The sequence below is a fragment of the Macrobrachium nipponense genome, chromosome 7 (assembly GCF_015104395.2).
Source record: "Macrobrachium nipponense isolate FS-2020 chromosome 7, ASM1510439v2, whole genome shotgun sequence".
Classification (NCBI taxonomy): Eukaryota; Metazoa; Arthropoda; class Malacostraca; order Decapoda; family Palaemonidae; genus Macrobrachium; species Macrobrachium nipponense.
Window position 1 is genome coordinate 103,443,102 of NC_061109.1, and position 16,961 is coordinate 103,460,062.

The 16,961-nt window shown below is 47.2% G+C and overlaps 1 protein-coding gene across 1 annotated transcript in view; it reads left to right on the forward strand.

Annotated features, from left to right (window-relative positions):
- LOC135217178 (sterol regulatory element-binding protein cleavage-activating protein-like) overlaps positions 1-16,961 on the forward strand; it is a 184,931-nt gene that overhangs the window by 38,439 nt on the left and 129,531 nt on the right. The window contains 1 exon segment of the mRNA XM_064252899.1: positions 2,197-2,357. Coding sequence (XP_064108969.1) covers positions 2,197-2,357 — 161 coding nt within the window.

Below are 16,961 nucleotides of genomic sequence, written 5' to 3' on the forward strand. Positions count from 1 at the left end.
ACAAAAATATGGCAATCAAAGATATTTTGGGCGCCACTTATTGGCGAAGCAATTCGGTGTTCGCTTCACACTACCTGCGGGAGGTGAAAGCAACATACGAAAATTGTTACTCGCTCGGACCATATGTCGCTGCAGACACTGTTTTGGGGGCAGGATGGTAGCGCTCATCCTATCCTTTAATGGTTTAGGGGAGTTTTTAACTTGTGTTATGGTTGTGGGGTTGACCGCCTGCGGCGGATCTCCCTTCCATTAGCTTAGTCTATGTGGGATACTTTTGGTAGGCTACGCCAGGTGGTTTGGTTTTACTTCGTTGCCCTCATTTGTATGGTCAATGGTCTAGTCACGTCGTGGTCTCGCCCCTGTTGACAGATCATCTGGAGTGCACCAGCTTTATAGGTCTCTACCTTGCTGGCAACTCTAGTAGCACAAGCAGACTTATGCGGCAGTAACCACGAAGTCAGCTATGCTAACAGGTAAGGAATCAAGATATCAATTATCTGCATATATATGTTTCCTAAAATCTTCTATTCTGTCTACTCCCACCACCAAAGGTGGGATTCAGCTATATATATATCTGACAGGTAAGTTTCATGAACAAAATGATATTGTAATGATACAATTAAGTTTGTTCATACTTTACCTGCGATATATATAATCAAGTACCCCACCCACCTCCCCTCAGGAGACAGTGGAAATAGAAATTATGAATAGAAAATGGGAATGATTCCTGATACCCGCCTCCCAGCGGCGGGAATGGGTACTAACCACCTGACTCCCACTGCGTGTGTCGTAAGTGTTTAAATTTCTGTTGGATTCGGAAAATACGCTATATATATATCTGCCAGGTAAGTATGAACAAACTTAATTGTATCATTACAATATCATATTTTTTGATTGTTTTTAACCAGTTTCTAGCTGGCACCAGAAGAGTTATCCTAATGTTAATACTGATGGTCTGTTAGCCATGAAATGCAATATCCAATACTGGCAAAACAAACCATTACTTGAAATGCAATCAGCTGATGATTTTGAAAATTTAAACATCAGAATATAATTGGTGCCTGATCACTATGTTCATAAGTTATAGCATGAAGTAATATGATAATAATGCATATGGTGAATGGAACAGTTTTATTAAAAATGATCATTTTCAATATAACTGTATTATTTGAATTTGGCAAATAGTTATCTGCCAGTGTAATAACCCAGCCAGGGCCAATAGAGTCTCTCTCTCTCTCTCTCTCTCTCTCTCTCTCTCTCTCTCTCTCTCTCTCTCTCTCTCTCTCTCTCTCTCTGTGGAAATGAGCTACATAGACTGTTTACATAAGGGATTTTCTGTGGTCCAGCATTGGGCTGGTCCCAAGGGTGCTGGTTTAAAGAGTTCAGACTGTATTTGTGTCAGTCTTAACTGTGATAATGTATTGAATAGTAATGTGCAGCTCATGTTTGCACATGACAATGTATTAAATAGTATTTTGCAGCTCATGCTTAAATATTTTCCTAGCCTAATCTTTTCTACACACAACAATCATTCAAGCTACCCACCTGTTCACGTTCCTCAGTTCTATTTTAACCCAGCTTGAGACTTTGAACAACACCACAAGACTGACAACCTATAAATTCCTTTAAGACAGAGAGCTCTCTCCTACCCTACCAACACACCAGATCGATGCCACCTTGCTCCCTTTCTCTTTTGTTTATGTTTTTCTCCCCCATGTTGCCGCCATCTTGTCTTCTATGACGTCACATCCTATGACATCACGTCACATCTTAAATACATTAATACTTTTTCTAAAATTGAACATGTTTCCCATACACTGAACAACACCCGCCTTTCACTAATACAGAAAATAAAAATAAGCTAACACTGACTAAACTGATATATGTTCTTTTTCATCCTGTTTACCATATTAGAACTACAGAGAGAAGTTTCATAGTATACCCATATACTCACTTAACTTGTTGCCAACAGAAATTAATGTATAATATTTAATAGCAATTTTTTGTCACTACAAGTTAAGCAACAAGGGAGTATAACATTTATTTTAAGAAAGAAAAATAAAGGTAATTACAATTAATTAAAAAATGTAAATTTTTTGTTTTAATAAATAAATTACAGGTGTTCAGAATTATTTGTTTTTAAAAGAAAAACCATTTCTCTTATTGGAGCTGTAACTATACTTGTAACTATTCCAGATAATTGGTGATGCCTTACCACTAGTCTTGGCTGGTCATCCTCATGATGTTGAATGCATGTGCACTAATGGGGTGCTACTAGTTTCCTCATGTTTAGCTGGTATTATTCGAGTTTGGGATCCAAGTACTGGGGAATGCGTAGCTAATATCAACAGACATAGGTAAGTTTTTTCATATTTGAAGATGATTTGGAGTACGTAGATAATCTTCTGTATAAAAATTTTGATGTAGTTTAGATATATATATACTATAAAGTAATGCATGAAAGAAAATCAATGAGTTCAGATTATGGAAAATGAAAAAACAAAAATTGATACTGCTCAGAGATGAGGTGCCGGACTGACTTTGTTAGGGCAGTGTATGTAAATTAGAGTAAGAATTACCAGTAGGTAAGGTCCTTGGATAATCATGATAAAGTATTTATTTTCATTTTCTTCATTGAAGCAGGATCTAAAAAAGATCGCATTCAATACAATTTGTTTTAAGGTTGATGTATGATTGATGCTCTGCTGTATTTTGTATTTAAATGACTATAGTGATACCTCCAGTTATGTCATTTCCCCGTAAGGCATTTATAATGATACCATTTTTTTAAGAATAAGGGAAAAATTAAAATCATCTTACATTAGTTTATGTAACTCTGTGTCAGTAAGCAACAAATGCTGGAATGATATAAAAACACAATAAATTAATAAACAAAAGTGCCAAATTACAAAAAAAAGATAAACATTAAAAAAATCTGCTACAGATGTTAGAAAGGATTTTTTATGGTTTATCTCACTATTGCTTATCTTTATATGTATATTCACTTGGAGATATACCAGTGCTTTTATGTACGGATGCATTATAAACTGAGACAGCCTTACCTAGCCACAAATCTCATTCATTCTCTTTGTCAGTCATCATTAATAACAGTTCACTCAAAGTTCTAATGGTTCTCTCTGCTAACCAATTAGCCCTGAGCATGTAGGGTGTTGTCAGTATATGCTCTATCCCCCATTCTCTCAACATTTGCTCAAACGTTCTTCCAACAAACTCAGACCCATTGTCACACAACATTTGCACAGGCCTTTTCACACACACTGGCAATAAACTTGTACTGACCAGCCTCACTACATTCAAACTTACTTTTGTTATGCACTAATCCTACATTCCCTCATATGGTTAGCTGGAGGGAAACACAATCAATCACCCTTAACTCAAAACTCAAACGGCTCTTTCATACTTAACCTCAGTAGTACTTGCAGGCTTGCATGTACTCTCTGATACTTTCTTCTCTGACACTCTTCACATGTAGTTGCCACGTCTGCACAAATTCTCCTCAAATATGGGGAAAGCATCTTCTTTCATACACTCCACCAACTTAAACCTCCTCATATGGCTATACCTATCGTGTACTAACTTACATATTCCTATGGCACTGCTTTCCAAAAAAACAGGCACATGCACCAACTCACCCAACCACTTTTGAAAAGTAGACTACACCTTCCCACAAGAAAAGCCTATCAGCAAACTTCTTGTAGTCTTTCAAAACTGAAGGCCACAACCTTAACAGTACTCCCTCACACAGGTTCTCAACTTACCAACAGAGCAACATCTTTGCTGCATTCTTTCCACATCCTCCAAAGTCAGCAACTCGCTATCACTCCCACTGATTTCTTGCACATCCTTATTTTCACTCTGACTCATACCAAGTAACCCCACAAAGCCGTACAGACCGACTCATTCTGTATCTTGGCTACTATTAACTCCTCCTCCAACAACAGTCCTTTCCCACATCCACGGTCAACTTATTCATTCTAAAAAAATTTATTCAAAACAGGAAACAACGAGGCATTAGTTTGTTTCCGAACACTTACCTCCAACTGTCCAACTTTAAGTTCCAATTTTACCTCTTCGCATCCTAAAATCTTTCCTCCTATCCCTTTCATTGGGATATTTACAATTCTTCTTTCGATACTCCAGCTTGTCTTTTCTGTATCTCTTGCAACTTATGCATTTACTAAGGAAATCTGTGCCCCTGTATCTTGTTTATGCTAACTTCAACTGTCACCTTTAATCATTTTACTTCTCCCATCACCTTTCTCCTTATCACAAATCTTCTTTGATACTTTACCTTGCACTGTGTTTCTCAACTTATGCAAAAAATTTTAAACTCTTTTTGTTGCTGATCTTTTGGTTTTCCTTACCTTCGGTTATACAAACTCTATTTTCACTCAATACTGTTTAACTATTCATTAATCAAAATTTTTTTTTTTTTTTTTTTTTTTTTTTTTTCATCTTCCACCTGGTTATCTACTACTAATGCCACAGAAGGTTCTGCTTCCCTAATGCTTTCTTCCTCCATACACTCCCTTTCATAAGTCTTCTTTTTGACAGCTCACTTAAACACTACAAAGGCAACATACAATTATCCCTTTTCATTACTTTATGGTACACTTTGTATTGGATATGTTCACATATGACTGTTGATTACACAGATCATGAGGGTAGTTTGTTCCGATACGTAATACAAACCTTTCGGTCCTTTAACAATAGGAATATACTTTCGGCGTAGCTGGAATTATGGCTGTTGAATCTTGAACAAGGTGGTTAGGCAGTAACTACCGTGGGGCAGGCTAACCTGCCTGGATGTAAACATTCCACTTTACTTTCGGCCGTCTTCCGATGAAGACGTGTGTTTGTGAGCTCCGGCTGACTGGTCATTGATCTAATTTCCCGGTGTGATCCTTTTGGTTTTTTCTTTTTGTATTTAAATAATTATGCATATACAGTGTTTGATATTAATACTAAACAAAGGTTTGTCCTTGGTTTTTCAATTAATATACAAACCCACTTTTTGTGATAGCCTTTGTAACTGCCCCTCTACTTGTGTTAAGAGCCGGCAGCTAAAGTATGCCAACATATTATCTACATTCTTTCGCCCTTTAACACCGGCTCAGACCTGCATGAGGACAAGATATGTATTTATCTTGAGGATGAGACATGTATTTAACGTAAGTGATATTGATCCTGTAACGGGACATGTATTCATCCGGGAATTACGCTTATGCTTGGGAGTTACCAAGGGAACTTCAAAGGTTTGTCCGTGTTTTGTTGTTATGGTAATTTCTCTTCTCTTTCCTTTCACTTAGTATGGGAAGAAGGTAGGAGGATGGGCGTGCGGTGTGCTGATGTTGGGGGATCTCCTCTCACTTCGGAGGGCGGCGCCCTTGGATGTTTGAGGAGTATCCTCATTACTTTAATTTTTTTTTTTCCTTATTTTACAGACTAGTGGTGATTGTGTTTTCAGTAGAATTGGTTGGATGCTCTTCGTGTTGGTTATCCTAACCTTGGAATTGTACCTATGACTCGTAGCATGTTGTGTACCGATCCTCGAGTGTGTGTTCTGATCCCCTGCTGATAATCCTTTTCATTACCACTGCTACCTGGGAGTTATGTCACTGGAGGAAGCTGTCGCGCTGCCCTGTGAGGTTATCTACTCCTGATGGTAGAAGTCTGGCAGAAGGAGAAACCGAAGAGGAAGAGAGCTCGTCAAGTGTTGTCATCCTCCTCTACGAGATCTTCATATCTTCATGCCCTTCAAATTTTAGGCTTTGCCATAAGAGAAGGTGGTCTCCCCCCCCCAAGAAGTCTCGTCACGGGACTTCTAAGGGTCGGTCTCGCTCCAGTGAGACAGGTGGGTCTTCCGCTGGTCCTCCCGTTCCTTCAGGAACGGGGCCCGTCTCTCCTTCCTCGGGCAGGAAGCAGACGGGGACCATGGAGGTACTGGCCACCACTGGTATCTCCTCTCCCGGTTCTGAAGGTTCCACCTCCAGACCGGGAACTGTCTCGGCCGCCCGCTTGTGAGCGTTACCGAATGTATGGTCACCTATGGGTGACCGTGCAGCCAGGGTCCAGACTGCAGAGTTCTCTCCCCGTGTCAGGACCCAGGCACGGAGCAGAAGATGGTAGGAGTCGCTCGGGTTACTCTCGCCAGACCGGCGATCGTCCGGTGCCCAGGGTTGCCGTGACGTTCCCGCGGGTCCATGCACGCAGAGACCGGTGGAGGCGGGCCAGCATGCCCTCTTTTAATTAATCCTTTTCTTTCAGAGACAGCCCCACCCAGACGACGGTCGCGTTCGCACGACCGACCAGTCTTGTGGGTGGCAGATGCTTCACCTGCCAGGTAGGAGTTTCGTAGCCCTCCTCGAGGAAGCGTTCTCTATACTGCGACTCCCGCAGGTCCCTCCGGACAGGTGCAGTTGGGCCGTGTTGCTTCGGCAACTGCCACAACTCCATCCTGAATGGAGGACCTGTCGGTTGTCCTGAGGAACTGGCAAAGAGGAAGTCCAGGAAGAATAGGAAGGTGTCGCTGTCGTCTTCTGGCGCCTCTTCCCCTTCAACTTCTGAGGCCCCCCAGCCGAAGAAGAAGAAGGTAGCCTCCTCCCCCCCTAAGGAGTCTCGCTCAGAGACCTCTAAGGGTCTGTCCCACTCCGGTGGGACAGTTGGGGCTTCCGCTGGTCGTCCTGTTCCTTCGGGAACAGGGCCCGTCTTTCCTTCCGCAAGGAAGAAGATGACGGGGACCGGAGGGGTACCGGCTAACACCAATACCTCCTCTCCTGGCGCCAGAGCTTCTGCTTCGACGCCAGGTACTGTCTTGGCTTCTCGTTTGCGAGAGGTACTGAGTGTATGGTCATCTGCGGGTGACCGTGCAGCCAAGACCCTGGCACGGAGGGGAAGACTAGTGGGAGTCGCCCAGGTGACTCCTACCAGGCCAGCAATCGCTCTCGTGGCGAGTCTCCGGTATCCAGGGTTGACGCGACGGTCATAGACCAGCCGCAGGCTGAGGCGAGGAAGCGGTCCCCTTTGTCACCTGGATCAGCCCAAGCGGCTTGACTTGCCGTGAAGACAGGCCTCGCTCCCACCGTGACAGCGGACTCTGCCGGTCCCCTGACCGCCGCTCCCATCGGGACCGGGCGGAGAGGGGGACCAGCAGCAGCTCTTCTGACGCTCGGGACCGTCGCCGCGGTTCTCGGTCCAGCCGCTCAACCAGGCCTGCAGAGCGATCGCCACCGCGGGTGGGCGAGCGTCTGCAGCCCCCCCCCAGCACGCCGGTTCTGCTGGTGGGCGAGGCGGGAGCGTCTGGCTTACCTCTCCTATCCCTTCAACTTCCTCGGGCTACACCGGGAAGAGCGAGGCGATCAGGAGTGATCGCGAGGGGCGCGCTTCTTGGGCTCCCAACGCGACAGTGGACTCTGCCGGTCCCCTGATCGCCGCTCCCACTGGGACCGGACGGATAGGGGAACCAGCAGCAGCTCTTCTGACGCTCGGGACCGTCGCTGCTGCTCTCAGTCTAGCCGCTCTCCGCTCGACCAGTGCAGCCTGATCGCCAGCAGCTCTCCTGAAGAGACTGACGCTCCGTTCTTAGTCCAGCGTTTCTCCCCAAGAAGACCGCTGGTCCAGACCTGCAGCTCGATCGCCACCGTGGGTTGGTGATCGCCTGCAGTCTTCCTAGCCTACTGGTTCTGCTAGTAGGCAGGGTAGGAGCATCAGGTCTTCCTCATTTGTCCCTTCAACCTCCTCAGGCTACACCGGGAAGAACGAGGCGAACAGGAGTGACTGTGAGGAATGCACTTCTTACGGTCTGGCCAAGAGCCTGGTTCAGTCTTGGGACCAACAGATCCTCGCTCAAGTGGTTGGAGGAGATCGTGGGGGGCTGGCGAGGACGACTGACGCTTCCCAGACTCTCGGAGGGACCATCACCGCCGTTCACGTGACGGTCCGTCTGGACCATGCCCTCAGAGACCAGGGTGGGCTCCCCCTTCGGTCCTCTTGAGAGATTTCGACCCCGATGAGGACTGGGACGCGTCGGAGGACGGTATCAGCTCTCTCCTGTCAGGTGCTCGCTCACCCCCACCCAGACGACGGTCACGGTGGCGGCAGACGTTTAGCCTACAGTACGAATTCGTACCCTCCTCGGGAAAATGTCTTCTCCAGATGGTAACATTTTATACATTCAACTTCCCTGCCAGATATATACTTAGCTATAGACTCCGTCGTCCCCGACAGAATTTCAAATTTCGCGGCACACGCTACCGGTAGGTCAGGTGATCTACCGCCCTGCCCTGGGTGGCAGGACTAGGAACCATTCCCGTTTTCTAATCAGAATTCTTCTGTCGTCCGGACCGTCAACATTGTTGTTGGTTCCTCTCGATTGGTTTTTCTTTTTTCACCGGCAATTGATCTTCTTGACCGACTTTTGGTGACGTATCTGGATTGTTGGATTGGCATACGCTTTTGTGGACTGTTTTGTGGACTTGATTTTGGATTTTTCTTTAAAAATGTCTGACACTGGAATGGTTGTGAGACGTTGTGTGAATGTAGGCTGTAAGGTGAGGTTGCCGAAAGCTTCGGTAGATCCTCACACTGTATGCAAGGGTTGCAGGGAGTATGAATGTTCTTTCACTAATACTTGCAAGGAATGTGAGAATTTGAGTGAGAATGAATGGAAGAATCTAACTAATTATTTGAAAAAGTTAGAAAGAGAAAGAGTGAGGAAGGCTTCTTCTAGAAGTTTAAGTAGTTCGAGATCTAATTAACTAATTCCTAGCTTGGGATCTTCCCAAGGGTAAGTATTGCTACTTCTCCTTCCATTTCAGGCCCCTTCTTCCTATTGCAGAACCTGTAGATTCAGCGAAAGAACTTGCGGATCTAAAGCGGCCTTCAAGTTAATGGGAAACAAAATGGCTGCCCTCGCAAGGTAAGGCTAGTGATTTTTCAGTGGACAGTGATATGAGTGTCCCCAGTGTAGGGAGGGGGCATCTGGTCGGCTTCCGCAACGCTTCTAGGTCTAGACCTCTTCCAAGCTCACATGCCCAGAGGAGAAGAATGTCGAAAACCGAAAGGAGGTTGTGGAGAATCCCCACGATCAGGTGTCCCTTCGGCGGTTTCTGTGACACCCCAGACTGCAGGGATCTCATATTGTAAAAAGCGTCCTGCGTGAGTGTTTTTCTTCGTCGGGATCTTCGTCTCCGAGACGTGATTGGAGGGATTCAGATCGCTCGCGACCACTGAAGAGGAGCTGGAAAGGCTCAGACGATTGACTCAGCCCGGAAAACTTCCCTGAGGAGTCTCCTTCGGGAGTTAAGAAGGCAAGAAGAGCCATTCTGTCAACCAGAGTTAGAAGGAGTCAGGAGGTGGAGGCTATGGACTCCTCCCCTCCTCCTTCCCCTCCTTCCGAAGAGGATAAAGAGGAGGTTACTAAGAGGTTTATGATTGCTATGCAGGAGCAGATTTCGTCTTTTGTAAGAGTGCTTTCAAAGGAGCCTCCTAGAAGGAAAGACTCTTCCCTTCCTATCAAAAGGTCCTCCAGACGTATGGAGGTATCTGCCGCCAGGATCGATGCTCCTACTCGAGGTGAGGCTTCTTGTAAGAACGTGGAGTCAACCTTACGGAGTGAGCCGATCAGGCGTCTGGCACCGGCCAGGAGTGAGAGTCACCCAGGAGCAGGAGCCAAGAGCCAGGAGTGAGGAGTCACCCAGGAGGCAGGAGCCAAGAGCCAGGAGTGAGGAGTCACCCAGGCAAGAGGCAGGAGCCAGGAGGCAAGAGCCAGGAGGCAAGAGGCAGGAGTCAGGAGTCAGGAGTCAAGAGTCAAGAGGCAGGAGTCAGGAGGCAGGAGCCAGGAGTCAGGAGGCAGGAGTCCGGAGTCAGGAGGCAGGAGTCAGGAGCCAGGAGGCAGGAGTCAGGAGGCAAGAGTCAAGAGCCAGGAGGCAGGCGTCGGAGACTCATTTCAGGAATTTATGACTCTTCAAACAGAAGCTCCTCTCCTTCAGATCGTAGGTGGTCTTGGAAAGACTCTTCCTCCAAAACGAGAGCTTTCTCCTTCGTCTGATCGAGGTTTGGACGATTTGTCTGATGACGAGCTTCCTGCAAATGAGGGACTCTCAAATTATAAGATCTTTCCTTGTTACTACAAGAGTTTGGAGACTCTTAGTCCGGCGGCTCCTCCTTCTCCTCGTTCTCTCTTTTCGAGCTCGGCTACGGTGAAATCTTCGGCCTTTCTGAAATGAAACCTGCGATTTCCATGAAGAAGGACCCTCCAATCTTTAGATTCTTGGATGGGCAATAAGAAAGAGTTGGGAAAGACTGTATTCTGCATGCCTCCTCCAAACTCCAAAACTCCATGGAAAGAGAGGTATTTGGTATGGACAGGAGAGACTATGGGTCTTTCTCTTCCTGCTTCGGCAGATGCGGACTTTGCCAATTTAGTGGATGCCTTCCAGACGTCACTCTTTAGGATCGGTCAGATCTACGTGGAGCATTTCGGAGTTGAACCACTTTCTAAAGGGACTTTTTGTCACTTTAGAGGTGTTCAATTTTCTGGATTGGTCACTCGGAGTTCTGGCTAATAAATCTAAAGACCCGGAGTTTCTTAAGAACCCAGAGATTCTCCATAGCGTCCTGTCTTGCATGGACAAGGCAGTACAAGACGGTTCGGGAGAAGTTGCTTCCCTATTTGGTGCTGGTCTTCTGAAGAAGAGATCAGTCTATGGATCCCTGTTATCAAAAGGGGTTTCTCCGAGCCAGAGGACAGCGTTATTGTTCGCCCCTCTGTCAGATCATCTGTTTCCTTCTCAGTTAGTGAAGGATATATCTCGCTCGCTAACTGAGAAGGCGACACAAGACCTACTTGTAACAAACGTCCAAGAAGGGCCGTCCTGTAGTGTCTATGAATAAAAAGGACTCTCGTCCTCCTCAGCAGCCCTTTCGTGGAGGTGCAAGCGGCTCGTCCCCCTGCCAGAAAGAAGAGCTCTGATAAGAGAGGAAGGTCTTCCTTCAGACCTTTCAAGAAGACAAAATGACTTGTTGTTCCTTCAAGCACCAGTGGGCGCCAGACTCCTGAACTTTGCAGGAGTCTGGGCAAAAAGGGGAGCCGACCCTTGGTCAGTTTCAGTCCTAAAGAAAGGATACGTAATCCCCTTCGAGGACAGTCCTCCCCTAACATCTACGCCTCGGGAACTGTCAGCGAGGTACAGAGACCCTGTAATGAGAGACTCTCCTTCAAATGGTAGAACAAATGTGGGTAAAGGAGGCCATCGAACTTGTGCAGGATCCACACTCCCCGGGATTTTACAATCGCCTTTTCCTAGTACCAAAGGCATCGGGGGGGGGTGGAGACCAGTACTGGACGTAACGCTCTGAATCGCTTTGTTCAGAAAAAGAAGTTCCGTATGGAAACGTCCGCCTCAGTAATGTCAGCTCTTCGTCCAGGAGATTGGATGGTCTCTCTGGACTTGCAAGATGCATATTTCCACGTTCCCATTCACCATTTGTCAAAGAAATATCTTCGATTTATGATAGGAGACAAGTTTTTCAATTCAGGGCTCTGTGTTTCGGCCTGTCTACAGCTCCACAGGTCTTCACCAACCTGATGGCGAATGTAGCAAGATGGCTTCACCTAGAGGGAATAAACATCTCCCTCTACTTAGACGACTGGCTGATCAGGGCCAAGTCGGAGACTCAGTGCTTGGAGGACTTATCAATAACAAGAAAGATGATAGAATCGCTGGGATTACTCGTGAACCTCGAGAAGTCGCAGCTGATCCCCAGCCAGAGCTTGGTCTATCTGGGGATTCAGATGGATTCTCGGGGTTTTCGGGTATTTCCTTCGCGAGAGAGAATCACTCGAGGTTTGTCGAGAATCTCGAACTTCTTAGAGAGAGAGAGCAGTTCAGCGAGGGATTATCTGAGCCTTTTAGGGACTGTCCTCGCTAGAAAAGTTCTTCTCTCTGGGGAGGCTTCACCTTCGCCCTCTTCAGTTTTTCCTGAAAGGGGTGTGGAGTTGGAAGACGGGACAACTCTCAGACACCTTCCGCTTCCACAAGAGATAAAAGATCACTTGAAGTGGTGGATCCTTCCTCTTCAGAAGAACGAAGGCGTGTCGCTTGCCCTGCAGAACCCAGACCAAGTGTTATTTTCCGACGCTTCGGAGTCGGGATGGGGAGCGACGCTAGGAGCAAGGGAGGTGTCAGGCACCTGGACATAGGAACGGGGGCCCTGGTGTCCTGGCACATCAATTGCAAGGAACTAGTGGCCATACACCTAGCCTTAAGGTTCTTCGAGGAGATAGTCAGAGGCGGGGGTGATACAGATAAACTCGGACAACACCACGGCTTTCTGGCTTACATACGCAAGCAAGGAGGGACGCACTCTTTCTCCCTCTATCAGTTAACAAAAGACCTGTTAACCTGGACAGAGGAAAGAGGCATAACTCTCCTCACAAGATTTGTGCAAGGGATAAAGAATGTGAGAGCGGACAGACTAAGCAGGAGGAATCAGGTCCTTCCCACAGAGTGGACTCTACACGCAGAAGTGTGTCGAAGTCTTTGGTCCCTGGGGGGGGGGGGAGACCTCACATAGACCTGTTTGCGACGTTCCTCTCCAAAAGAGTAGAGATCTTTTGCTCTCTAGTGGAAGATCTGAGAGCCTTTGCAATAGACGCGTTTCTCCTGGATTGGTCGGGTTTAGACGCCTACGCCTTTCCCCCGTTCAAGATCCTGGGGGAAGTGCTCAGGAAGTTCGTAGCTTCAAAGAGCACGAAGTTGACCCTAATAGCCCCATTTTTGGCCAGCCCAAGAATGGTTCACGGAGGTACTGGAGTGGATAGTGGACTTCCCCAGATCTCTTCCAAAGCAGACCAGATCTACTCAGACAACCCCACTTCGAGAGGTTTCATCACAACCTCCCCGGTCTCTCGCTCTGACTGCCTTTCGACTATCGAAAGACTTGTCAGAGCGAGGGGTTTTTCTCGCAAGGCTGCAGGCGCTATCGCTCGAGCCCGCAGATCTTCGACGAGAAGAGTATACCAATCGAAGTGGGAAGTCTTTAGGAGGTGGTGTAAGAGTCAGAAGCTGTCCTCCTCCAGTACCTCTATAGTTAACATTGCTGATTTCCTCCTCTTTCTGAGAGAGGAATCGCACCTATCTGTGTCAACAATCAAGGGATACAGAAGCATGCTGTCTTCAGTATTCAGGAATCGAGGGCTAGAAATTGCAGATAACAAAGATCTACATGATTTGATTAGATCCTTTGAAACTTCAAAATCAGCAACTCCTAGAACACCTAGTTGGAATCTGGACGTGGTCCTGAAATTCCTTTCCTCAGATAAATTCGAGCCTCTACATCTGGCTTCCTTCCGCGACGTCACTAGGAAATGCTTATTCCTGTTGTCTCGCTACAGCCAAGAGGACGAGCGAATTGCACGCTCTGGACTCCACAGTGGGATTCAAAGGAGATGCTGCTATCTGCTCGTTCCAGACATTGTTTCTGGCGAAGAACGAGAACCCATCAAAACCAAACCTTGGCCAGAAGCTTTGAGGTAAAAGGTCTATCTAGCCTCGTAGGCAGAGAGACAGAGAGGTCTCTCTGTCCAGTGAGAGCTCTTAAATTTTATTTAGAGAGAAAGAAAACAGATGGGAGGTTGTCAACAGGTTCTTGGTGTGCTGTGAAGAACCCAAAAGATCATGTCCAAAAACGCCTTGGTCTTTCTTTTTTGTGAGAAGCGTAATTACTGACGCACACGAACTGCTCGGAGGAATCCTTCGGTCTTCTAAAGGTTAAGACCCATGAGGTTGAGGGCAGTAGCAACGTCCCTGGCGTTCCAAAAGAATATGTCTCTTAGAAATATCATGGAGACTACTTATTGGAGGTGCAATTCAGTGTTTGCGTCTCATTACCTGAAGGATGTGAAAGTGACTTATGAGAAGTGCTTCTCTCTAGGTCCATTTGTATCAGCAGATACAGTTCTGGGTCTTGGAGCAAAGACTGATCCTTAAAATATTTTAATTTTAACGTACATAAACCCTCTTGTCAGATATGTGCTTGGTTTTCTATTAGCAAGCTCAGGATGTCGCACGGGTGCATCGTGTCATTGCTGGTAGGGATCAAGGGTATGTATGGCTAGTAGGGGGGTACAAAATTTTTTTTGTTTTTTTGTTTTTGTTGTATTTTTGTTATAAATGAACGTGTAATTATTGTTTCGAGTTTGTTTTTAGTTGTTTGTAAGGAGTTCGGGGATAAACTCCTTGCAATCTTAGAACTAACATGGATGTTAGGATCAGGTGATCGGGATCGGTGTTGTGCTCCTTGAACAAGGTGTATTGTCATGTTAGTGGAATAGCACCCAATGACAAAGGCCTTTAGGGCTCTGCGAGTAAGTGGATAAGACCCCATTGGCAGAACCCACAAGAACTCTTAGCCTTAGATCAATATCTCGCTGAGGCTCTTGAGGCTATGCAGACTCCAAGGCAGTAGCCGCAAAGTCTTCAGCCTAATAAGGTACGAACCAAGGTTTATTAATACCTACAACATATGTTGTTTACCTGTCTATTTCAGTAGTTAGCTGTCTCTTACCCACCACCAATGGGTGCTAATCAGCTAAGTATATATCTGGCAGGGAAGTTGAATGTATAAAAATGATATTGTCATGATACAATAAAGTTGTTCCGATACGTAATACAAACCATCGGTCCTTTAACAATAGGAAGTAGCTAGCGGCAGCTGGACGGTCGTAAGCTTCGAACAAAGGGGAGAACGGTAGTTATAACTGCTTGTCCGACAGTCGCGCGGCGCGCGACTGGGAGGTAAACAAATCACTTTTGCTTTCGGCCGCGGGTGTGAAGGACGTGTTCGTCATCGCTCTCTCCCGCTTCATCGTCGTATGCTTTGTTTATATTGTGTTTTCTACTAATGGTTTGTTTGACTTGAAAATGAAACTGTAAGTACACTGTTTTCATTTTCATTACTTAATTATGAACCAACATGGAGCTATCGCCGTAGATGCGGCGATTTCCTCTCTTTTCAATAAATTGAACCCTTGAATTATGTCTTTTCGGTTTTTGCCGAGGGGGGCGGGGGCGCTGGGGGGGGCTCGCGCCGAGTCATGTATTTTGGGCGAAAGTGTGTAATTGAAAAATTTAAAAAAAAAGTAAGTACTTTTTTTCATTATATTTTTTTTTTTGCCCTGTGCGTTCGTTACCGAGAGCGTGATTGCGCTCGGCACGAGCCTTTATTTTTTGTATGATAAATGCAATGAAAGTGGATTCGCAATACAGTATTCTTTTCATTTTCATTATTTATTTGCATAATTTAATTTGGATCAATTTTCGCTCTTACCCGGGAATTGATCCTTACGATTATTTTCTGTGAAAGTGAAATCGCAAGTGCAGTATTCTGTTTCATTTTCATATATTTTTATGATAGCATCATATTATTTGGATCAAGTTTCCGTTCTTACCCAGGAATTGATCTTTTTCCCTTTAAGTTCTATGAAGTGAATCGGCAAGCAGTATTCTGTTTCATTTTCATATTACTTTTCACTGCTGTGCGGGGTAGGGGAAGCGAAGGTCTGCCAGGCAGTCGTCGGAAAGCTCTCCCGCGACTCCCTTGGTATCCGATTCTTCGTCTTCTTTCCTGCCCCCCGCTCAGCTTCTTCGTTGTATTTTGTATTTGGGGTCTTCCTTGCGTTCGGGGTGCATGGGATGTCGTGCGTGCGTGGGAACCCCTCTTACTAATCTATCTATGCTACCGCAGGTGCTACATCCGTGGAGACGACCTTGGACAGGTATGGACCGCGGCGGCAGGGCCGTGCCTAGCATCCACGGGCTGCTGCAGCGTCTAGCGTCTGCTCCCCCCCCGCCCCTCCTGGTCTACACTCCCATGCTGTGTCGGTGACGCCGTCTGCCGCTACTAGGGCCACCGCCGTACCGAGGGGGGGTTGCCGCCGCCGCCTGTTTTCTTCGTGTTGCCTGCCCCAGACTTCCGCTGTTCCAGCAGCTCGCCCCTGGACCGGCCGCCAGTACCCAGGTTCCGCTGGCTGCCGCTGATTTCTACGAGGCGATCCGCTGGCCTGCCGTACCTGCCGCTGATGTGATTCCCGCTGTTGTCTTGGCTGTCCCTTCTGGGTCTACCGCTGCCGCTGTTCTGCCGCTCCTGAGCTGGTTGCTGTTCCTGTCGCTCCTGGTTCCTGAACCTGTCCATGCTGGTCCTGCCCACGGTGTGTCTTCCCCAGTCCCAGTCCTTACCGGACAGGTGCAGTCGGGCCGTGTTGCTTCGGCAATAGCCCCGGCTCCGGCCTGGATGGAGGACCTGACGACTGTCCTGCGTGAGCTGACGAGGAAGAGGAAGAAGAGGAAGCTGTCATCTTCGTCTTCATCGTCTGCTGCTGCCTCTTCCCCTTCGACTTCTAAGGTCCATAAGCCGAAGAAGAAGAAGGCTGCTTTCCCCCCTAAGAAGTCTACCTTCGGGAACTTCTAAGGGCCCGTCCCACCCGGTGGGACGGGGGGGGTCCTTCTGCTGGTCCTCCTGCTCCTTCGGAGCGGGGCCCGTCTCCCCTTCCGTAAGGAAGAGGTAGATCGGGGACCAGAGGAGTATCGGTTAGCTCTGGTACTTCCTCGCCTGGTGCTAGCGGCGATGCCGCTATGCCAGGTTCCGGCTCGGTCTCTCGTTCGCGAGAGATCCCGAGTGTACGTTCTCCCTCGGGAGACCGTGCAGCCAAGTTTCGGCGCCAGAGTTCGCTCGGCGCAAGACGCGGCACGGAGCAGAAGGCTGGTGAGAGCCGCTCAGGTGATCTCGCCAGGCCAGCGGCCCCGCTCTTGCAGCGACCAGCTGGTAAACCCTGGGTTTTCCCCCCTAAGAAAGCCCTCCTTCGGGACCTTCTAAGGGCCCGTCTCGCTCCGGCGATTCGGGGAGCTCTTCTGCTGGTCCATCCTGCTCCCTCGGGAACA